General features: G+C 34.9%; 1 protein-coding gene across 3 annotated transcripts in view; it reads left to right on the forward strand.

Moving 5' to 3' along the window:
* The window catches only part of CSMD3 (CUB and Sushi multiple domains 3), a 1,246,722-nt gene that overhangs the window by 402,982 nt on the left and 822,005 nt on the right, over nucleotides 1-21,735 (forward strand). For all 3 annotated transcript variants that reach the window (XM_066265798.1, XM_066265799.1, XM_066265800.1), the window contains exon 6: nucleotides 19,334-19,446. In XM_066265798.1, the coding sequence (XP_066121895.1) occupies nucleotides 19,334-19,446 (113 nt within the window). The remainder of the gene's footprint in view (nucleotides 1-19,333; nucleotides 19,447-21,735) is intronic.

The following is a 21,735-nucleotide window of genomic DNA, read 5'->3' on the forward strand; positions in this document are numbered from 1 at the left end:
GAGCACACTTTATAATACCTTGACTTCAAAATTGTAAGAAATTCTTGTCTTTTTGTTAACAAAACATAGTAAATGCATTTTCAAGTAACATTCCCATACTTATTAAAACATTTCTACCCCATTAATTAACAGGCAATTTTTTTAATAAATTTTTATTAATGTTAATGGGATGACATTAATAATTCAGGGTACATATATTCAAAGAAAACATGTCTAGGTTATATTCTCATTAAATTATGTTGCATACCCCTCGCCCAGAGTCAGATTGTCCTCTGTCACCCTCTATCTAGTTTTCTCTGTGCCCCTCCCCCTCCCCCTAAATCTCTCCCTCCCTCCCTCCTGCGTCCTCCCTCCCCCCACCCCTGGTAACCACCACACTCTTGTCCATGTCTCTTAGTCTCGAATTAACAGGCAAATTAAAGAGCAAAATAAGGCTGGAAAATTTCATTGTGGCTTTCATTATTTTCCTATATTATTAATGAAAATTTACACCTTTGTTAGGTAAATCTACTCTGCTTCAAGCTTTGTAGCTTGCAGCAGCAGCCTGAAGTTTGAAGCAGTTTAGCCAAAATTAGCAAGTTTTTAGGATTCACATTCTATTCTATTTAAATTTAAATGAGTGCGCTATATTTATTCCAATTGAAATTAAAAATTTGTAGGGATGATATCATCTTTTTTTTTTCAATATTAAAGCCGGCATTTCCAATTTTTGCATGCAAGAACTTAAGACATCATATTTAGATAACATTAAACAAAGACCAAACACAAACAAGGATCAGACAAGGTAGACAAATCAGAGAGAAACCTGGGATTTTAGAGATTAGAACTTGGCCTGCTTGATCTTTATGCAGGGCTACTGTGATAGGAACAAAACAATAGAAGCTAAACAGAACTCTCTCAAAAGGGTTCGAGAACGGCTGTTTATGAGATTCTGTTTAGCCACATCCAAACAGGTGTTCCCTTCACTCTCATTTCAGGCATAGAACAGTAAAGAAATAAGATGAGTTTAGAGAAAGAGAATAAATGGAAAAATCTGTAATTTTTCCAAACTCTTAAGTATTTCTATTTACCAAAGAAAAACAGATAATAACAACTTTAAAAAGCATCTCAGTCTTCTAATCATTCATAAATTCTAATTGCTGCTACAACCAGCAGCCGAAATCCCTCCAATTTCAACCCCTGATGAAAGGCAGGTTTAGCTTATCTGGGAGGGGAATCTTTTCCCGCTCCTCTCCTGGGCCTGGAGCTCCTAGGCAGAACCCAACCTCGCTTGCACAAAGGTCAGCCTGCCTTAGAGCTGCCACCCCCGTGACCACAGGGATTTGGGGCCTGGGGGCTTGGAGGTGCTTCCTCTGCTGCTGTGTCTCGAGCTTGTAAGAGCTGCACATTCCTGCAAAGGAGGCTGCACTGTGCACCTGGCCTGTGCCACCCGTGAGACAGGTCCCGTCTGTTGCCTGCGTGCCCCCGCAGGACACGCTTTCTTTGCCGCCCATGCAAGTGGCCACCTGTGCATCCAAGAGGGGACCATGGCCAAGCTGCACTGATGGCTGCTTGGACTCAAGGCGGTGGCTGCCACGGCTTCTCGCACTTGCACTACCGGAAACTTGGTGGCGTCCAGAGCCTTGTATTTGGGGCACGCCTTCCCTGCTGCACACCTTTTCTATGCGGATTTTGAGCACTGGCCAGAGTTCTCTCCCACCCCATTTGTGTCTTTTCGCCCGCTGACCTGGGAAGCCACCGCTTCTGCCTCCGCTGTTGCCTGCTCGCTTCACCTCGGAGGTAGTACGGTGCAGGGCAAGCCGTGAGGCCAGCATGTTCACAGGTGGCCTTGTCCCTGCTGCTTTACTGGGTCTCGGCTCATTGCCCCTGCCTGGGGAGGCCAGCCTTCTGCTCTTTGGAGCCGTGATTTCCAAGGATCTGAGACAAAGACTTTGGGAGCAGAGGGCTGCGGAACCGCTAAGTTTAAAATGGCCACAACCGTGATATTCCTATCTTCCAAGTTACTCTCAGACTCCAAGCTCTTACATTTACATTCCTCTGTTTCTACCTCATTTTGATCAAACAACTTATTCTCAAATAAAAATATTTGTACAAAAAGATAAAGGTTCCACACTTTTGAACCTAACACTCCCATAGTTATTTACTCCCAAATTATTACTATACTCTCCCCCCACACTGTACTTAAAAGCTTCACTCTAGTCTAAAAAGCTTTAACTCACTTTGTGTGCTCACTTCTGGGGGAGTTCCATTACCTCTCCACTTTCCCTTCTGCCACCCATGTCTGATTGTGGGGAGAATAGGGTCAAGACGAATTCAGTGACAAAAACAGATAGACAAACAGCAAAAAAAAACCCAGACAAACAGCAAAAACAGATAGACAAACAGGCGCCACTCTTCCCTCGAGCTCGGAATATCTAAACTCAAATGGGGCTCCCTAAAAGCGGGATGCCCTCTCAAATCTCCCAACCTCGCGTCCGAGGGGAGACAGCCACCAGCCCCTTCCCGGCTTGTCAACCAGGGCTCACGTGGCAACCAAACGGTCACGACCTTGTTCTACTTACCCGGAGTTGAACAAGAAAGCTCCGGTGTGCAGACTGACAGTGGACCCTCAATCCCAGACAAGCCCCCAAATGTTAAGCCTAATCCAGAGGGACCTGAAATATGCCAGACACGAACAAAGTCCGTCAATTACACATCAAAGCTTTATTGTCTAGCTTGGCCAAGCAGCGGCAACTCCAACAGAAATCTGAGGGAGAGTGCGCCGGCCCTTTGTTCTACCTAGTTTTTATAGTTTTGTAAGTGGGAAGTACAGAAGTAAAAAATTGAAATTAGGAACCCTTTACCACTATTGGTTATAGTCATATGTCCTTTAACATGATAGGACCATGTTCAATTTGCAAGCCATACATCATTTTGGAGAAAACAAAATTTACAAGCCAACACAATGGTAGACAGCTGTCTCTTTACATATTAAAAGGCATTCCTATATTATCTAGTGTTTATCTGCCATCTCTCTGTCCAGAGTCACACATGTTAACCACACGCATTTATATAGAAGAGTTAGTTTCAGTGGGGACAAATGCCCGCAAATGGTTCATTGCTATAAGAAAAGGTTTATTTTGACTTTTCTCTCCCTGTACCTGGCTAGCCATTCACCCCTTTCCCCACAGGCATGGTGGAATGTCTGGGAATCCATGTTTTCCTCCCCTTTGCATTTACAATACAATGCCAAGGGCCATCCTGGTTTTATGCCATTCACACAGTACAGTGACTATTTCTCACAATTTCTCTGCACACCTTAACCCAAATTAATAAAATGTTCTTCAAGCCTCTTAAAATATGAATATTGATTCTGTAGCTTTTGGTACTTTACAACACCTGCGGGTGAGGTGGCGCAGTGGCTCCTCACTTAAACTGAACTCTAAATCCTAGCTGTTTGTCAGATAAGTTTGTAAAAAATAATTTTTATGTTTGCTCACTTACAGTTTGCATTGGGCAAACGCCAGTATATGTGAGTCTGTGAAATTGCAAATTATCTTCCTGCTTGGGAAGGGCCATTGTTTTGCTAATGTTTGCTAAAGGAAAGGTTTTCATGCCAGAAAGTTTTAAAGAGAAGAAGGAGGCAAAGGGAAGAGAGAAGCCTTGTTTTGCTGGGGGAGCAGAGAGAATGCAGGGTGCTGAGGAAGAAGCCTTGTTGGCAAAGAAGTCAGAAGGTGTGCAGATGGGGAACCAGAGCTGAGGGGCTTTTGCGAGCTCCACTGAGACTGGTGGAGCCTTTGATTCTAGGAGAAACCAGAGAACATTCTCCTGGTTGTGGAACCGAATAATGTGTCAGTGGCTTTGAGACCCCTGTGTGTTTACTTGTCAGCTTGTACAAGACTTTAATAAAGGAATGGTCCACCATTTTTTGGCTCCACTCTTTATTTATTATCTGCCAGAATTCAGTGAGAACCTGCATGTGCCTGGCCATGATGATGGCGACTACTGGCTCTACACTAGCTATTTTAAAGTAGACAAGAGATACAGAAATAAGAAAGAGGAAAAAGTCATGTTCAGAGGTTTAGCTATGAAATAGCTTGTCTTCTTGAAAGTACAAGACATTTATTATAGCAAGAATAAGGTATGGAGGGGAAGACATTGAGAAAATGAGCTTTGATATTTAAGTCCAGTCTTGTAGAACATTGGATGTTTATGTGTAAGGGTGAACTATTCTGTTCGTGTTTTAGTACTATTGGAGAATTTAAGCAATAAATACTGTACAATTATTACCAATATAAATGTTGCAAAAGGTAGTAACCCAGATGCTAAAATGTTTATTGAAATACAGTATTACCTTGACACATGAGTTTAATTCCTTTCATGACTGAGCTTGTGACTCAATTTGCTCATGTGTCAAATCAAATTTCTTCATTTAAATTAATGGAAATTCAATTAATTTGTTCTGGCCCCCCAAAATCACAGGAATTTTTTATTTTATATACTTCTACATAATAAAATGTACTTTACAAATAACACACACACACATATATACACATAATAAGAGAGAGTATAAAGAAATAAAGTGGTTTATGAGTGTATTTACCTTCAAGTTCACGCGAAGATGCTGGCAGAGGGGGGGAGAATAATTAGAATAACAATGGCCCTTCTCAAGCAGGAAGGTAATTAGCAATTTCACAGACAGCTACCCAGCACCATTTTTAACAATAAAAGTGAGCAAACTCAGAAAATACAAATTTTACAAACTCATTTGCCCAACAATTATCATTTTCTTCACTGACTTTTGGCTTTTCCCCACACTTTCTTCTCTCTCACTTAGAGGGCATTTCAACAAAAACCTTTCCATAGAAGTTTGTTTCTTCCTCCGTTTCAGAACATTCAGCAGGCCATCTAGTGGAGGGTGAGGGAAGCTCGTGATTCAAATATTTGTTCATGACTTAAAGCAAAAAATCCCATGAGGGACTGCTCATCTCTCAAACTGCTCTTGATTTAAAGTGCTTGTAGGAAAAGGTACCACTGTATTTTAGGTAGAGAAGTGAGAAAATGAAATAATTTGTTAAAATATTCATATTTTCCACCTGTTAGTCAAATAAGTTTGAAAAATATGATTTTTATGTTTGCTCACATAGTTTGCATTGGGGGCTGGGCAGCACCAAGTATATGTGGTTTGTGAAATTGCAAAATACTTTCCTGCTTGGGAAAGGCCATTGTCTTGCTAATGTTTCCCAGAGGAGAGGTCAATTTTGGGCCCATGTATATAGTTATGCAGAGAGCAGAAAAAGAAGGAGAAAGAAGTCATGTTTGCAGAGGGAATGCAGAGTGTTGAAGAAGAAGCAAGTTTGAACAGAGAGGAGAAGGTGTTCAGATGGAGAACCAGAGCTGAGGGGCTTTTGTGAGCTCTACTAAGACTGATGAGGCCTTGAATTCTAGGAGAAACTGGAGAAGATTCTCCTGGTTGTGGAACCGAAGAATGTGTCAGTGGCTTTGGGAGCCCTGTGTGTTTGCTTGTCGGCTGGTGTGAGACTTTAATACAGGAATAGCTCACCACTTTTTGGCTCTGCTGTTTCTTTACAGTTTGTCCAAATTCAAGGAGAACTTGCATGTGCATGGCCATGATGGTGATGGCCCCTGGCCCAACACCATCCATCATATTTAATGTTCTGCAGATTATATACTTAAGATTATATACTTATCTATGCACTTTTTTATAAGTGTAGAACTCTCAATACAAAATAGAAATAACCTACAGAAAAGGAGCTATGTTGTACTCTGTTTAAAGAAGCTGTAGGCCCTGGCCAGTTGGCTCAGTGGTAGAGCGTCGGCCTGGCGTGCAGAAGTCCCAGATTCGATTCCCGGCCAGGGCACACAGGAGAAGCGCCCATCTGCTTCTCCACCCCTCCCCCTCTCCTTCCTCTCTGGCTCTCTCTTCCCCTCCCGCAGCGAGGCTCCATTGGAGCAAAGATGGCCCCGGTGCTGGGGATGGCTCCTTGGCCTCTGCCCCAGGCGCTAGAGTGGCTCTGGTCACTACAGAGTGATGCCCCGGAGGGGCAGAGCGTCGCCCCCTGGTGGGCGTGCCAGGTGGATCCCGGTCGGGCGCATGCGGGAGTCTGTCTGACTGTCTCTCCCCGTTTCCAGCTTCAGAAAAATACAAAAAAAAAAAAAAATACAAAAAAAAAAAGCTGTATTCTAAAAGTTTTTGTTTTACTTTATTTCTTTGATTTTCAAAGGAAGTTAGAGGGAAAGAAAGTGGAGTGGAATTGAAGTCCACCTTCTTTAGATTTATCAGCCATGTTTTTTTCAACACATGTTTTATATTTTTCTACAATAATCTTTAATATTTCATACATTTTATTATACATACTAATTATTTTTGGATAAATCGATCTATGGTGCTCTTGGATAGATATTTGAAGGTATTACATTAAACTGAGAAAATCTGAAGATATTAATTTCTATTTCTAGAAATATAGAAATAACAGCTGTTTAGTGATAGAGGGACAGACAGTTTAAAATTCAAGTGTCAAGTCAAAAGTATTCGTATATTACTGTGCTTACAAAAAATGATGGAAAAGTTATGAATTATACTTTAATCATCACTTGAGTAAATATACACTGATCATTTATATTCAGCATTTCCTTTGTTTTTTAACCAAATGGTTCTGAATTGTGAAATGAGAAAAATGAAGTCAAGGTTCAATTTAACTATTTATTTTATATATTCAGTTAAATGTAAAAGATAAATAAAATTATTGAATTCATGTAGATAAATAGCCAGTTAACTCATAGATATTCATATTTATATATATATTTATAATTCTATACATATATTCATATTCAAACATTTGTTTAAAAGCTGTGGAATTCCATTGTCTTTTTGACCATTCTCTTGGGGGTCTGTATTCAATTCAAAAGACTTCCAGAAAAGTCACTATAAACAATGCTAAAGGCATTGCAATGTGGATATAATTACAGAGAAATAATGAAGATATTACTTTACTGTGTAACAAAAAGCAATGTAGAGTATTTATGTGTTAAATGTGTGTGTTTAATAGTTTTGATTTCCCTATTCATATAGAGGATTACCTTTTACAAAGATTTAAAATGACTCATTCCTGTAAGAATAAATTTATTTTGTCCCAATTTATACCCCCAGCAGAAGATATTTACATATTATTTTTAATGTTATTTTCAAGCAATCAGAAAATTTTAAACTATTATTTTTAAAGTTTATTGAAGTGTAATTTATTGTAAAATTTGCCCTTCTTAGGAGTGCAGCAGTTTTATGTATTTTAACAATCATATACAATCATTTACTCACTTCAAAAGTTGCCTCATGGCTGTTGTTTGTAGTCACTTTACCCTCTGTACCTATAGATGATGGCAACTGCTGTGTGATTACTGTCTATATTTTCTTCCATTTCCCAAAATGTTATATTAAAAAATTATACAATATGCAGTTGAGTTTTCCTATAATAGAAGCATATCTCTCTATTTGGTTACCTAAGTAAACAGATATGATTTATCTTCTCTGTGCTTTAAAGTTTGAGGCATGTAGAAAATTTGCATGTATTCTGTTAAATTTTACTTATGTCAATTATTATTTATGATATTTTTAGTGGGACTTTACTAAATTTTAAATTTTTCATTGCTAAGATGTGGAAATACAATTATTTTTTTACATTCTTTTTCTATCCTGAGATCTCAATATGCTCATTTATGTGGTCTGATAGTCTTCTGTAGATTTATAGAGACTTTCTACATGGACAATCATGCCATTTGATAACAGACACAATTATTCCTTCCCTTCACATCAGTATGTCTTTTATTTCTTTTTTCTTGCTTTATTATACTAACAAGAACTTTCAATTCAATTCTTTTTTTCTTTTTTTATTCAGTGAGAGGAGGGGTGGCAGAGACAGACTCCTACATGTGCCCCAACCAGGATCCACCCAGTAAGCCCATTAGGGGGTGATGCTCTGCTCATCTGGGGCATGCTCTGTTATTCAGCTACCAAGTTCTTCTTAGTGCCTGAGGTGGAGGCCATGGAGCCATCCTCAGTGCTCAGGGCCAACTTGCTTCAATCGAGCCATGGCTGTGGGAGGGGAAGAGAGAGAAAGTAGTGAGAGGGGAAAGGGTGGAAAAGCAGATAGGCACTTCTCCTGTGTGCCCTGACCGGGAATCGAACACATCTACACACTCAGCCGACACTCTATCACTGAGCCAACTGACCAGGGCCTCAATTCAATTCTAAATATAAATGGGGAGAGTGGATATCCTTAATTTGTTCCTAAACTTAAGGGAAGCACACTCAGTTATTCACCTTTAAGAATTATATCACGATAATATTAGGTGTATCTTTTTCATAGATGCCCTTTTCAAGTTGAATAAACTATTTTATCAGTTTAATAAAACCTTTTAAATATAAATAAATGTTAAATTTTGTAATGTATTTTTTATAAATCGATTGAGATGTTTATATGGCTTTACTTTTTAGTTTGTTGATATTGTGAAAAACATAAATTGATTTTCAAAAGTTAAACCAATATTGCATGTCACTTAACCATTATGTTATAGTAGATTACATTTACTAATATTTTGATTAGAATTTTTACATCTATTTTCATAGAAGATATTGTAGTTATATTACATAGAAAACTGTAGTTTTATTGTCCTATAGTATCCTCTTCCATCGTCATTATAAGAATAATAATAGCCTTGTAAAATTAGCGGTTAAGCATTTTCTTCCTTTATTTTCTGAAAGAGTTCGAGTAAAGATGGTATTATTTCTGTTTAAATGTTTACTGAACTTCATCAGGATAGCCACTTAGTTGGGGGTGTAAGAGGTAGATAAGATAGGCCTGGAATTCTTTTTATCAGGATGTTTTTAGTTTGAATTTTATTTTTTAGAATAGATATGCATATACTTGGAATGTATTTCTTCTAGAGTGAACTTTAATAATACATGCCCTTTGAAAAAATTTTTTTATTTCATCTAAGTATTCAAATTTATTGGCATAGTTAATTGTTTATAATTCCCCTTCTTATTCTTGAAATATCTATATTGCTTTTAATGATAACTCATCATTCATTTCTGGTTAAATTATATTCTCTTTCTTTATTTGATAAATCAAGTAAGGTGTTTATTAATTTTATTGAACTTTCTGGGGAGTAAAATTTTAGTTTTATTGAGGTCAGTGTTTGTTTTCTGCTTTTAATTTTATCCTTTTGTGCTCTTAAATTTACTACACTTTTTTTTTCTCCTGCTTAAATGGGGTTTAACTTGCATTATTTTTTTCTAATTTCTTAAAGTGGAGGCTTAAATTATTGACTTGAAACTTTTTTATTTTTAACTCAGTAGTAAAATATTCTAAAATGTTTGCTACTTGCTGTTAATGTTCCCATTATATACTTAATTTAATTCAAAAAATATTTTTAGATTCAGATGTATTTCTTTTTCCACATTTAGGTTACTTAGAAGTATGGTAGTTAATGATAAGTGATTGAGTTTTTAGATATCTTTTGTTCTTTATTTCTAGTTTAATCTTATTTATAAGATTGCACTAACTTTTGAACTGTTAAAATTGGTTTTGTGGCCCAGAATATATTTTCTTTTATATTGTAGCCAATTCAAAAATATGTTGTTAGGTAGAATTTTTTATAAATGTTGTATAGGAAGAGTTTGATAGATTCATTGTGGATTTCAGTATCTTTATTGATAATCTACTATACTTTATTCAATCCAAACTATGAGAAGATTGTTGAAGTTTCTGACTTTAATTTGAGACTTACCTATTCTTTTGGTTCTGTCAGCTTTTGTTTCATATAAAAATACATGAATAATGTTAAATTATTAAATTTCATTGATAAATGTATTCTTCTATCACTATTTAATTTTGTAATTTACCTCCAGTAATATTTTTTGCTATGATATTTATTTGTATAGTATTAATGTAACTATCCTATACTTTATATTAATGTTTGCCTGTTTTATTTTATTCTTTTAGTTTTAATCTGTTATGAGTTTTTAACAGCTTTATTGAGATATTATATATATGATTTATATCAAATAATTATACAGTAATTTTGTGAGATATTCACATGTTTTAGAATTAACCTGTTTAAAGTATAAATTCAGTGTTTTTGTATATTCAAGGCTGTGCAACTATTACCATAATCTAATTTCAGATCTCTTTCATTTCTCAAAAAAAAATCTCATGCTTAATGTTAGTCACTGTTTATCTCTACCACCACTAGCAGTAGCCCTACACGATCATTAATTCACTTTCAGTCACTTAAGATTTGACTATCCTGGAGATCTCGTATAAATGAAATTATACAAAGTGTGGTATTTTGATTGGTATCTTTCACTTAGCATAATGTTTTCAAGTTTCATAGATGTTATAGTATGTATCAGTATTTTTTTTTTTTGTATTTTTCTGAAGCTGGAAACGGGGAGGCAGTCAGACAGACTCCCGCATGCGCCAGACCGGGATCCACCCTGCACGCCCACCAGGGGGCGATGCTCTGCCGATCAGGGGCATCGCTCTGTCTCGACCAGAGCCACTCTAGCGCCTGGGGCAGAGGCCAAGGAGCCATTCCCAGTGCCCGGGCCATCTTTTGCTCCAATAGAGCCTCAGCTGCGGGAGGGGAAGAGAGAGACAGAGAGGAAGGAGAGGGGGAGGGGTGGAGAAGCAGATGGGCGCCTCTCCTGTGTGCCCTGACGGGAAATTGAACCCGGGACTTCCGTACGCCAGGCCGACGCTCTACCACTGAGCCAACCGGCCAGGGCCTGTATCAGTATTTTATTTGTATTGTCAAATAATAATTTCTAATATAAAAATACCACACTTATTTATTCATCAGTTGATGCACAACTGGATTTTTGCACCATTTGATAAGTATAATATTGTTGTAAATTTATGAATAACTGTGATTAATATGTAATATATTTTAAAAATATTTATTTTATGATATACATTTATATTCAGTTCTAAGAAATAACATGGAGGGATTTGTATATTATTTACCCAGTTTTACCCACTGGTAATCTCTTGTTTAATTATATACAGTAGTAGATTACAACGAGCAGAAAATTGGTATTGACACAGCCTATTGAACTGACTCAGATTTTACCAGTTTTTAATGCATTCATTGTATATATTTGTATTGTTCTATACAATTTATCATATAGATTCTTATGACCATTATCACTGTTAAGATGCAGAACATTTTCATCGAAAGAATCCCTCCTGCTACACTTTTATAGCCATAGCCATATGCTGTCTCCCCATCCCCACCCAACCATCACAACTCCTAGCAACCACAACTATTTCTAAATCTCTTTTGTTCTGTCATTTCACTGTTATATACAAATAATTATACAGCCTTTAGCCAATTTGAGATTGGATTTATTTCATTTTTATATATACTTTTTGTTTCATATATAATGTCCTTGAGATATATTTAGTAGCTGTGTGAATCAATAGTGTATATTTTTCTATTTCCTATGATATGATATACAACAATTTGTTGACCCATTCACCTGTTATAAAGCAATTGTGTTCTTTCAAAGTGTTGATTGTTGTGATTAAAGTTGTTTGGAAATTAACCTACTTTTTGTGTGATCATAAGCTTTCATTTTTCTTGTATAATTCTCAAGAATCAATCAGAGATTTATAAATGTCTAATGACTATGTTGTACACCTGAAACTTATATAATATTGTATAAACTTTAATTTAAAATAAATTTTAAAAAGTAAAATTACTGGATTGTATAGATACAGATGCTTTAAATAATTAACTAGACTATACCTACATATTCAATATTAGTTCGAACAATTATAAATAATTAAATGCTTTTTATTCCATTCTCCACATGTTCATTGTTATTATATAAAGGTGTGTGTGATTTTTGTGTGTTTGTGTAGTATTGAGCAACTGAGTTGAATGTGCTTATTAGTTGTAGGAATTTACATTGTAGATTTCTTGGATTTCTTACATAAATAAGTATGTCATCTTCAAATCGGCATAGTTTTCTTTCTTCACTTAAATGTGTATTTTTAAATTTATTTCCCATGTCCTGCTGTGGTAGCTAGAACTTCCAGCACAATGTTCAGTATGAATGATATGCTGATATGCCATATTCCTGACTTTAATTAAAAGTATTCAGTAATTTGGTATTAAGTTTGATCTTAGTTGTAAGAATTTGTATATGCTCTTTATCAATTTGAGGATGTTCCTCTATTCCTAATTTGCTGAAAATTTTTATCATAAAAAGGTGTTGGATTTTGACAAATGCTTTCGCTGTGTCCATTAATTTAATCACTTAATTTTTCTTCTATAGCCTGTTGAAACAATAAATTACATTGATTGATAATCAAATGTTGAACCAGCCCTCTATAATTTGAATAAATATCATTAGGTCATGGCATGTACTTAATTTTACATGTTGCTGGATTTGATTTGCTAATACCTTATTGAGAATTTTTGAATCTAAGTTTATGAGAGTATTGATCTGTAGTCTTTTATTTGTTTATTATTAGAGTAATATTAACCTCCCATAATGAGTTGAGAAGGATTTCGTTCTCCTCTATTTTCTAGAAACGAGTGGGTAAAATTTTTGTTAACTATTTGTCTGATTAGTAGGATTCTCTATTGAAAATATCTGCTTATAAAGATATTTTTGCAGGCTTTTAATTATAAATTTAGTTTTGAAATGGTTAACATACTATTCACTTTTTTTTCATATTAAATTTTGGTAGTTGAATACACACACTTCATATCTGAAGTATAAACAGATTTTTCTGAAGCATGCATTTAAAAAATATTAAATTTTTTGTAGCAGCAGTAGTCTATTCTTAGAATATGCCTGAAAGATAGATCATGCAAATTGGGGATAAGTGGGAAACCAGAGTGGGGATACAGATGGTGATGACCAAGTGGGATATTATGGGTGAAGATGGAGGAGAGAAGGTAAGAGCAGAAAATTTAGTATAGCCATTGCTATCATTTGCTTTGCAAATACTTTCTAACATCTGGTTTTAGAATAGTTGGATGCACGACACGGTGCTTAGCTTCCTAATTCTCTTGTTAAAACCACATAGGATTGTGTGTTCTGCAGTTTAGTGACTTTTGCATATCTAACCAAGAGCGCAGTCAGACATCTGTGACAAAAAAGCGCAGCCTATTGTGTGGATATCTGAGTACGCCACACAAGAGTATTCATGCTTGCACGGCATGGAAGATTAGTGCTTTTAATGTCAACTGAGAAATGGATTAATTTTATTGCTAAAAATTAAATTTTAACTTAAAATATCCTCCAGAACATGATATAAAGTTTATTAATTTTTTCTCTTTTGACTACTTTCAAGATGCTGTTTCTTTCTTGCAATTGTGAAATGCATTTCTTTCCAGAAATGAGGCATAAACAAAAGTAGAGGTTTCTTAAAGTGTTCTATAAAATAACTCCACCGCAGGTTATTTTATTTCACGACAAAGCAAGGAAATTGGAATGTGTTCATTGAAATAAAGTTAAGAAATTCTGTATTAAATCACACTTTAAAAAAATTCAAGGAGAGTATATGGTTATAAAAGAACAACTCATAATTTTTTGAGTAGTATACTTTCCCTCATTCCAAAAGGCACTCATGATAACTAATATTCAGTAGAACAAACTCTGAGATATTTTGTATTTATTTATTTTAATTTTTTGTGCAGGTGGTGGTGGTGGTGCTGGAGAGAGGCAAGGAGACAGAGATAGGCACATCTAGCTGTTCCTGTAGGTGCCCTAACCTGGGAATCAACTGGCAGCCTCTGTGCTCCGGGGCGATGCCTGAGCTATCTGGCCAGGGCTTCATTATTTTTTTTTAAGAGACAGAGAAGAAGAAAGAAAGAGGGGAGGGGAAAGAGAGAGAGGGGGGAAGAGTAAGAGTGAGGGAAACATTCATCTGTTATTCCACTTCGTGGTTGCCTCCCAGGTGTGCCCTCTCCAGGGATCAAAACTGCAACCTTGTCATTTCAGGATGATACTTTTAGCCAACCGAGCTAACCGACCAGGGCTGGTTATTTATTTAGCATCCATTTGTATCTATAATTTGAAATGTGTTTTAGATAGAGTTCAGAGATAATGTTAAGGTGGATTCTGTTTCCAACTTCTTATAATTTATTGAATAGGTATGGTATAATAAGAATAATGCAGTGATGATGCCAAAAGATAGTTTTAACAAATGATTTTATGGTTCAGGCAGCAGAGGGAGAACTGTCTGGTAAGAAAATTGAAGACTTATGAAGGGCATAACATTTTAGATGGACCTTAAGTAAAGAAAACAAACCAGAACTAGCGCATTTGATAATGATATGAAATTGAATGATGGCAATCTATCCAAAAACGGTATGGACAGATACATAGATTGAAAGTTAGGTCATGCCTGACCTGTGGTGGTGCAGTGGGATAAAGCGTCGACCTGGAACACTGAGGTCACCGGTTCGAAACCTTGGGCTTGCCCGGTCAAGGCACATATGGGAGTCGAAGCTTCCTGCTCCTCCCCCTTCTCTTTCTCTCTCTCTCTCTCACTCCTCTCTCTCTAAAAAATCAATAAATAAAATATTTGAAAAAAAAAAGATGAGTTTAAAAAAAAAGTTAGGTCATATGTCTAATCAGCCTTTATTCATTTATTTTGAAATATTTATTAACTGATTTTAGAGAGACAAAAAAAGAGAGAAGAATCAATTTGTTGTTCTACTTATTTATGCATTCATTGGTTGTTTCCTATGTGTGCCCTGACTGGGAATCAAACCCACAACCTTGGCATATAAGGTCAAAACTCTGACCAACTAAATTACTGGTCAGGGCCTCCATTTATCTTCTTGATAAATATTATCAGTGTACACTGACTGTTTGTCAGTCATTGAGCTCAGCACAAGGTAAATAAAGATAATATATATTTATATTAATCTTGAAGAGAAGTACATGAAAAGCCCTGAGTAAGATGAAAGAAAAAATTTTAACAACTAATTACAGCTTAATACAGGCAATTAATCTAACAGAATCTTGGAGAATAAAGTAATGTGAGGCATACTTCTTGTCAAATTGTTACAGGAAGAAGGAGGGCAAAAGAAGTAAAAGACAGGACGAGAGAGAAAGAGTGAAACAAGAAAAACTAGGAGAGAATTGTTGTAAGAGAGTGAGGTTATTAGATTTGAATGATTTTAGGGAACTGGAAAGATTAAAAAAAAAGTTAGAGGCACCAAAGTTGACACATATTGTTGCAAGGGCAATTTGTGAGAAAGTTGAGATCAGAGATCAACAGATGACAGCAATGAAGATCTGACAAGAAAATTATAGGCCAAAGGCCAAAAGTAGTTTTGGAGACTTTTAAAAAAATAGTAAAAGACCTTTGGTTCTTCCAGATTTCTACACTTAAATAATTTTAAAAAATTGTAATAGTTATAATCATATCTTCTAAGGGAATATTATGATTACACTCGTATGTAGAATCTAATGAAGAAAATGAGCTAACCAGCAAAATAGAGACTGACTCAGATTTATGAGCAGGCTGATAGCTGGGGGTGGGGGGGAAGTTGCTGGGTGAGGTGGGTAGAGGATTTGAGCAAACAAAGACAAAAAAATAAAAGAAAAACTCAGGGACACAGACAAGAGCATGGTGATTGCCAGGCAGGGAAGGGAGGAGCTGGAGGAGGGCACAGCGGCATTCAGAGGTGATGATGAAGTCTGAACTTGGGACAATGGGCACACAATACAGGGTACAGAGAGGTGTTTTGGAATTGCTCGCCTGAAACCTGTATAATTATGTTACCCCTTGTCACCCCAAATAAGTTAAATTTACAATATCATAAAAAAAGAAAATATTGCATCTAATTTTTGAAATAATTTTGATTATTTATTTATTTCTACAGAAAACCGTATAAATAAAAACAATTTGTGTAAAGATTGAGGCAAATGATATTATATTATCTTTTAATATTTCTACATTAAATATTAAGTGAAATGCAAGGTCATTAGTAATTTACTATGTTCACTTAAATTTAATTACTCAAAAGACATGTTTTGAATTCTTGGATATGAATTATACTAGGTTAAAAATTTATGATTTCTATGATTATCATTTTCTTTGATGTAATGATTCTACAATCCACTTTAATCATCTAAGATATGTAATCATGAATATGGCTGTTTTGAATATAAACTGGAAAATATATTAGAAAAATTGGGACTTAATTTCCAGATATTTTTTATCACGTTACTCTTATTTTTCTTTGTGCATTATTTGCAACCCTCTGAATTTATCTTACTTATTTATTTGTTGTCTTCTTTATTATCACTTTATAAGAGCAAAGATTATTCTGTGTTGTCACTGCTGTATTTCCAACTGTCAGCATCAGTGTTTGCCATGTAGTCAGTGCACGGTAAGGAACTATTGGATATACAGTACTTAATCTTTTAATTATCAAGAGTTGATTCTTACTGACTTTACAATTGAATGAACCCATATATGATTTTCTTCAAATTATCATACAGATTTGACATAGAGTTAATGATCAGTTATGTTTTAAAAATATCTCCTTTAATATTTAAGAAATTAAGTCTTTTTTTTTTTTTTGGTGAGAGTAGGGGAGATAATAAGGTAGACTCCCACATGCACCCTGACCAGGATCCACCTGGCATCCCCATCTTGGGCCAATGATCGAGTACCCACCTATTTTTAGCACCTGAGGCTATTGTGCTCCAATGGAGCTATCTTCAGCACCTGGGACAATGCTCTAACCAATCAAGCCACTAGCTGTGGGAGGGTAAGAGTGAAAGAAGAAGGAGGGTGAGGGAGAAAAGCACATGGTCGATTCTTCTATGTGCCGTGACTGGGAATTGAACCTGGGATGTCCATATGCTAGGCCGATACTCTCCACTGAGCCACTGGCCAGGGCCTTAATTCTTTAAAATAATTAGCTTAAGGGAATCTTCCTAGGTAGCATGTATTTTCAAACTTCAGTTTCCAAGATTTCCTCTGATAACAAGTGAAGGAGGATGCAAAGATAAGTCGATTCATTTATTAGAGTTTTCCATAAACCATAAACAAAATCACATTGTATAAGTTGTGTTTATGTAATGAGCAGTATTAGGTGATCAAATTTTGGAAAGTCCATGTAACTCCCTTAGAACCTCTGAAGGTGTTATCCCTCTCTGTGGCAGGGTGCTGTGGCACAATTGCTGCCTAGTTCATTGTATTGGCTTATGTACAGTCTGGCTGCATGACCTGAAGCACTGAGGAGGTCAGGACTATCTTCTTAGTTTCATCCCTATAAAACTCTCATCATTTGTTCCACCACATGGGCATTTCGCCTCTAACTACTGTAGTTCTAATATCTTCAGTTTCTCCTTTGTGAATTCCTGAAGGTGAATTCAGGCTCCCACCTGTAATTCCTTAGTAGCTATTATTCATTTTGACTACACCCTGTTGCTGAATTTATCTTTGATGTCCCTGGGAAAGGGGGATTCATCCTCTTTATTGTCCATTTCATCTTCTTTCTTATCTCACTTTTCTTGATGTCCTTTTTGAATTGCTTCTCATTTACTGGATCTCCTAAGGACCTCCAAACTCTGTACTTTATTATACTACAACTGTCCATAAATTATAGTCTCTTTACATTTAGAAATCTGTACAACCAGTCAAAAATAATTCAAACTTTTCTAGATGGACATTTATTCCTATCAAATCAGGGAATTGAGAGAACAAAATTATAAATCAAAATTTGGCATGAAACATGCTACGCTATTGAAAATAAAATTATATCAAATCAAAATATTTTTTCATTGAGTGGCTATTTGAACCAAACCAACCAACAAACAAACAAAAGTAAACATAATGTGGATATTTTCTGAAAGCAGTGAAGTAAATTTTTAAAACTTGAGTTCTAAAATCATACAGTGAATTACATACATTTACTCGATGCTGATATGGAAACCCAGCCAGCTGGGCCAATAAACAGAAACCCCACTATAAAAAGAGAAAATAGGGCATTGATGGAGAAAAGTTAAAGATGTATCCCAGACAGGAAGAAAAGTGAGAACTGTATGAGAAAGATACATCAACTTGTCCGTGTTATAGTCCATGAAAGTTGGATTTAATAGTAATGCTGCCAACCCCATTCTATACAGCATGGACACAATGATACAATAAAAGTGAATTCATATTTCTATGACTTAGCTGATGCTCATTCACTATAAGAGATGGTTAGCTCACAAACATCCTGGCAAATTTTCCTTTTGGGAGCTAAGGGAGGAGGGTGTTGGATAAAGGGTCCTTGTATCACCATCCCTATACCTCACCACTGATTTCATGTACAAGGACAGATACTCCAATGTCCCCCTGCTGGTCCTCTAGAATTACTCAAGAGGTGTAATCAACACACAAAGACACACACACACACACAAATCAGCTGTCTGTTTTGCCTTCTGATGAAGAAAAAAAAAAGAAATGTGTAAGCTTTAAAGAATGGTAAAAATACATCACACTAGTTTTTAGAAAACCTTAATCTAAAATTCTCCTTCACTAGGAGAATTTGTAATAGTACTTCTTTTTAAAGCATTTTACCTGGGCTTAATAACCCCCACCTAGAAGTTTGGGGGGCATTATTTCAAGATGTTGTTTTAAGCACCCTGCTTTAAGGAAATTATGAAATGGTTACTTTATGACTAGCTATGTAGAGATGAAATATATATATATACACACACACACACACACACACACACACAAAATATAGTGTTTTCTTTCTGTCAGTTGGAGCAGACCTCCACTGTATTATAGAAATATATTTTATAAAGAAAATTAATCATGAATACTTATACTATTGTACAATTACATTAAAGTAGTTCTGTCTTATGAAATAATGAACTTTCCCATCAAATGTGAAATACTGAAAATATATTGAGAAAAACGTATACCTATTGCTTTGAAATCTTTCTGTTTTGTAACTTTGTTTCAATACATACATAGGGAACACAATGACCAGCACCATTAACTCAGCCTCAATTATGTTTATTATAATCTATGAATAAATTTGGGTGAATACAAAAACAGTTTATTATTTTATTCATATATACAACCTGATTGGAACAAAATGTGTTTAAAATTTCAGTATTCTATGATTAACTTTTCTATACATAAAACAAATATTTCACTTGTGATTAACAATTTAATAATGCAAAGTCATGAATATCATACAGGTAGAAAAAAATTTGTGGGGGCCTCAATTCAATAAATCTTTTACTGCTGAAAAGCTTTAATTTTTATTGTTGTTGTTGTTGTCTTCCATAATTCAGGTTATCTGGAATGAATATACCACCACCTATTATCAGCAACAAAAACTGGCTCAGACTGCATTTTGTTACAGACAGCAATCACAGATATCGTGGATTTAGTGCTCCATATCAAGGTATATTTAATGAATACCTCTTTTGATGTGAAAATGATTTTGGTATGCACAATTTCATTTTGTGATAGAAGCAAAATATTCTTACCGTTAATAAATGGTAATTTGAATAAGCAAAAATGATCATTCTCTTGCTAGAGCAATCCATGATCATAACTAAATTATAGTATAAAAGTTAGTTGATTTTATAACAGAATATTCAGGATAAAGAATATATGACTTCTGAAAGGCAATATGTAACAGATGTTCTATTTTACTTTCATAAAATGCTTCAGCAATTGGACATGGCTACCTGAAGCTGCCCCACGTAACCCTGCAGAAAACCTGCAGCTGTAAATAGACTCTTCATTAATTGAAATTTATTTTCATGTACAGTGTGCCAGCTTGTGCTGGTTTAATTAACCATTTGAGGTTTATTCTCTACCATTTTTATGATCAGGCATAAATTTTAATAAGTGGGATCTAACACTCAAGGTATTAACCTGAAAACATTCTTTGTTTAAAACAAAAATATCATAAAACTAGAGTATTAATAAAACTGTAGTTTCTACAATGTTTTGTATACTTTATCCTCAGACTATTATGTAAATAATTGATTTCATTTTCTCAGTAGCATATCAACTACTGTTCAGGGAATAGTGAGCATTGCCACAGTTACATTTCTCCATTTATCTGTTTTATTTTTCTTTAATATTATTTTTTTTAGTAGTCTACAGACTTAAGTGCTTTGAAAACTTACTATGGTGACTTTAGCCAGCTCGTAGTCAATACTAGACCATTTATTGTTTTCTGGAATACAAATTTCAATGACCAGTTTATATTTTGAGGAACAGCATCCTCTCTTTAGTGTCCTATCAGTAAGGTTTCCCACAATAATAGCAACAGATTAATGGGATAGTATTCTGACACTTATGATAGTGTATTTGGTATCATTGTAGTAAAACTCACTAAAAAAGTAACTTGAAAATACAAGTGTTAGAAAAAGCCCAGTGTAGAAAACTTTATAATTTCTATTCTAATGTAGTAATTCAAACAGAAATATGAATTCAAATGTGATCTTAAAGCTATGCATTTTATTAACATTTCTTGAAATATATTACTCACCGTAGAACACTATATTAAAATTAAAAATTAAATATTTATAGACATTTTTATTTTTATATATTATTAAAAAGAACTGTCAAAATCAATGTAACCTAAATTTAACTTTTAACTTTGTGTTGTTTTTAAATTTAAACAATATTTTCAGTTGCCAGTTTTAAATTCTAAAATGCTTGTCCAGTTCAGAAATCAGAGGCCTTTTTATTGAAAAGCAGTAATTTCTGTGGAGACTCTTTCTCTAGGTTGACCCTTTCTTTCCCTTGAGTGTTGCAACCACGTGATTTTACAGCTCAGATTCCCCTCTGTCCTGAGTTAAGTGTGGCTGGCATGGCAGAAATTCAAATGACATCCTTTTGACTCATATGGTTATTGAATTTTTAAGTCAAATGGCTTCTCTTCTTTATCTTAATATAAATAAAATAGCACTTATTTTATATTTAAATATAAATTTAAATATTTGTATTTAAATATTTGTTTCCTGGAGGAAAAATAGATCTCTCTCAAAAATAAAATTGTACTTAACTCATTTTATGCAGTATGGTTTCATGAAACTAGTATCTTCTGATAGGGTTATTTTGCATTACAAGACAGTGTACGGCTGCCAGTAGATTTGTGTATTTAATTATTATTTTCAATATTCTACTTGCTGAACTTAAATTGACTTTTATAGTCCTTTCAGGATTCAATTTTATTTTCTAGTATTGCCTTTCTGGTTTCATCACTGAATAATATCATATTAATGAATTCACTGTAATAAAATAGAAAGGAAGTATTTTATAGGCTATGAATTATTTCCATTTTCAACAGGAAAAAGAGCTTAAAAGATGGTAATTTTGGATATAAACTATATTTATACAATATAGATGAAATAAAGGGGCCTAAGTAAATGAAAGCTATGATATTTTATCCTTTTAAAACTTTCCTGATTCAGATTGATTATCTATTTTCATTATATCCAAATAATATTTTACATAGACAACATAAGTTCAGTTGGAGAAGTAATTTTTAAAACTACAATAAAATAAATTTGGACTGAAGAACTCTAATAAGCTAGCTTAAATAGCTTTAAAAATTATCATTCTAATGTATTAAAATACAAGCCCAAACATGAGGTGGTAATCATGCTTTTTAGATGACCTGAGAGTACTTTAATTTCAGTGGTATCTAAATTAAAACCAAGGTAAAAAAGTT

The sequence above is a fragment of the Saccopteryx bilineata genome, chromosome 3 (assembly GCF_036850765.1).
Source record: "Saccopteryx bilineata isolate mSacBil1 chromosome 3, mSacBil1_pri_phased_curated, whole genome shotgun sequence".
Taxonomy (NCBI): domain Eukaryota; kingdom Metazoa; phylum Chordata; class Mammalia; order Chiroptera; family Emballonuridae; genus Saccopteryx; species Saccopteryx bilineata.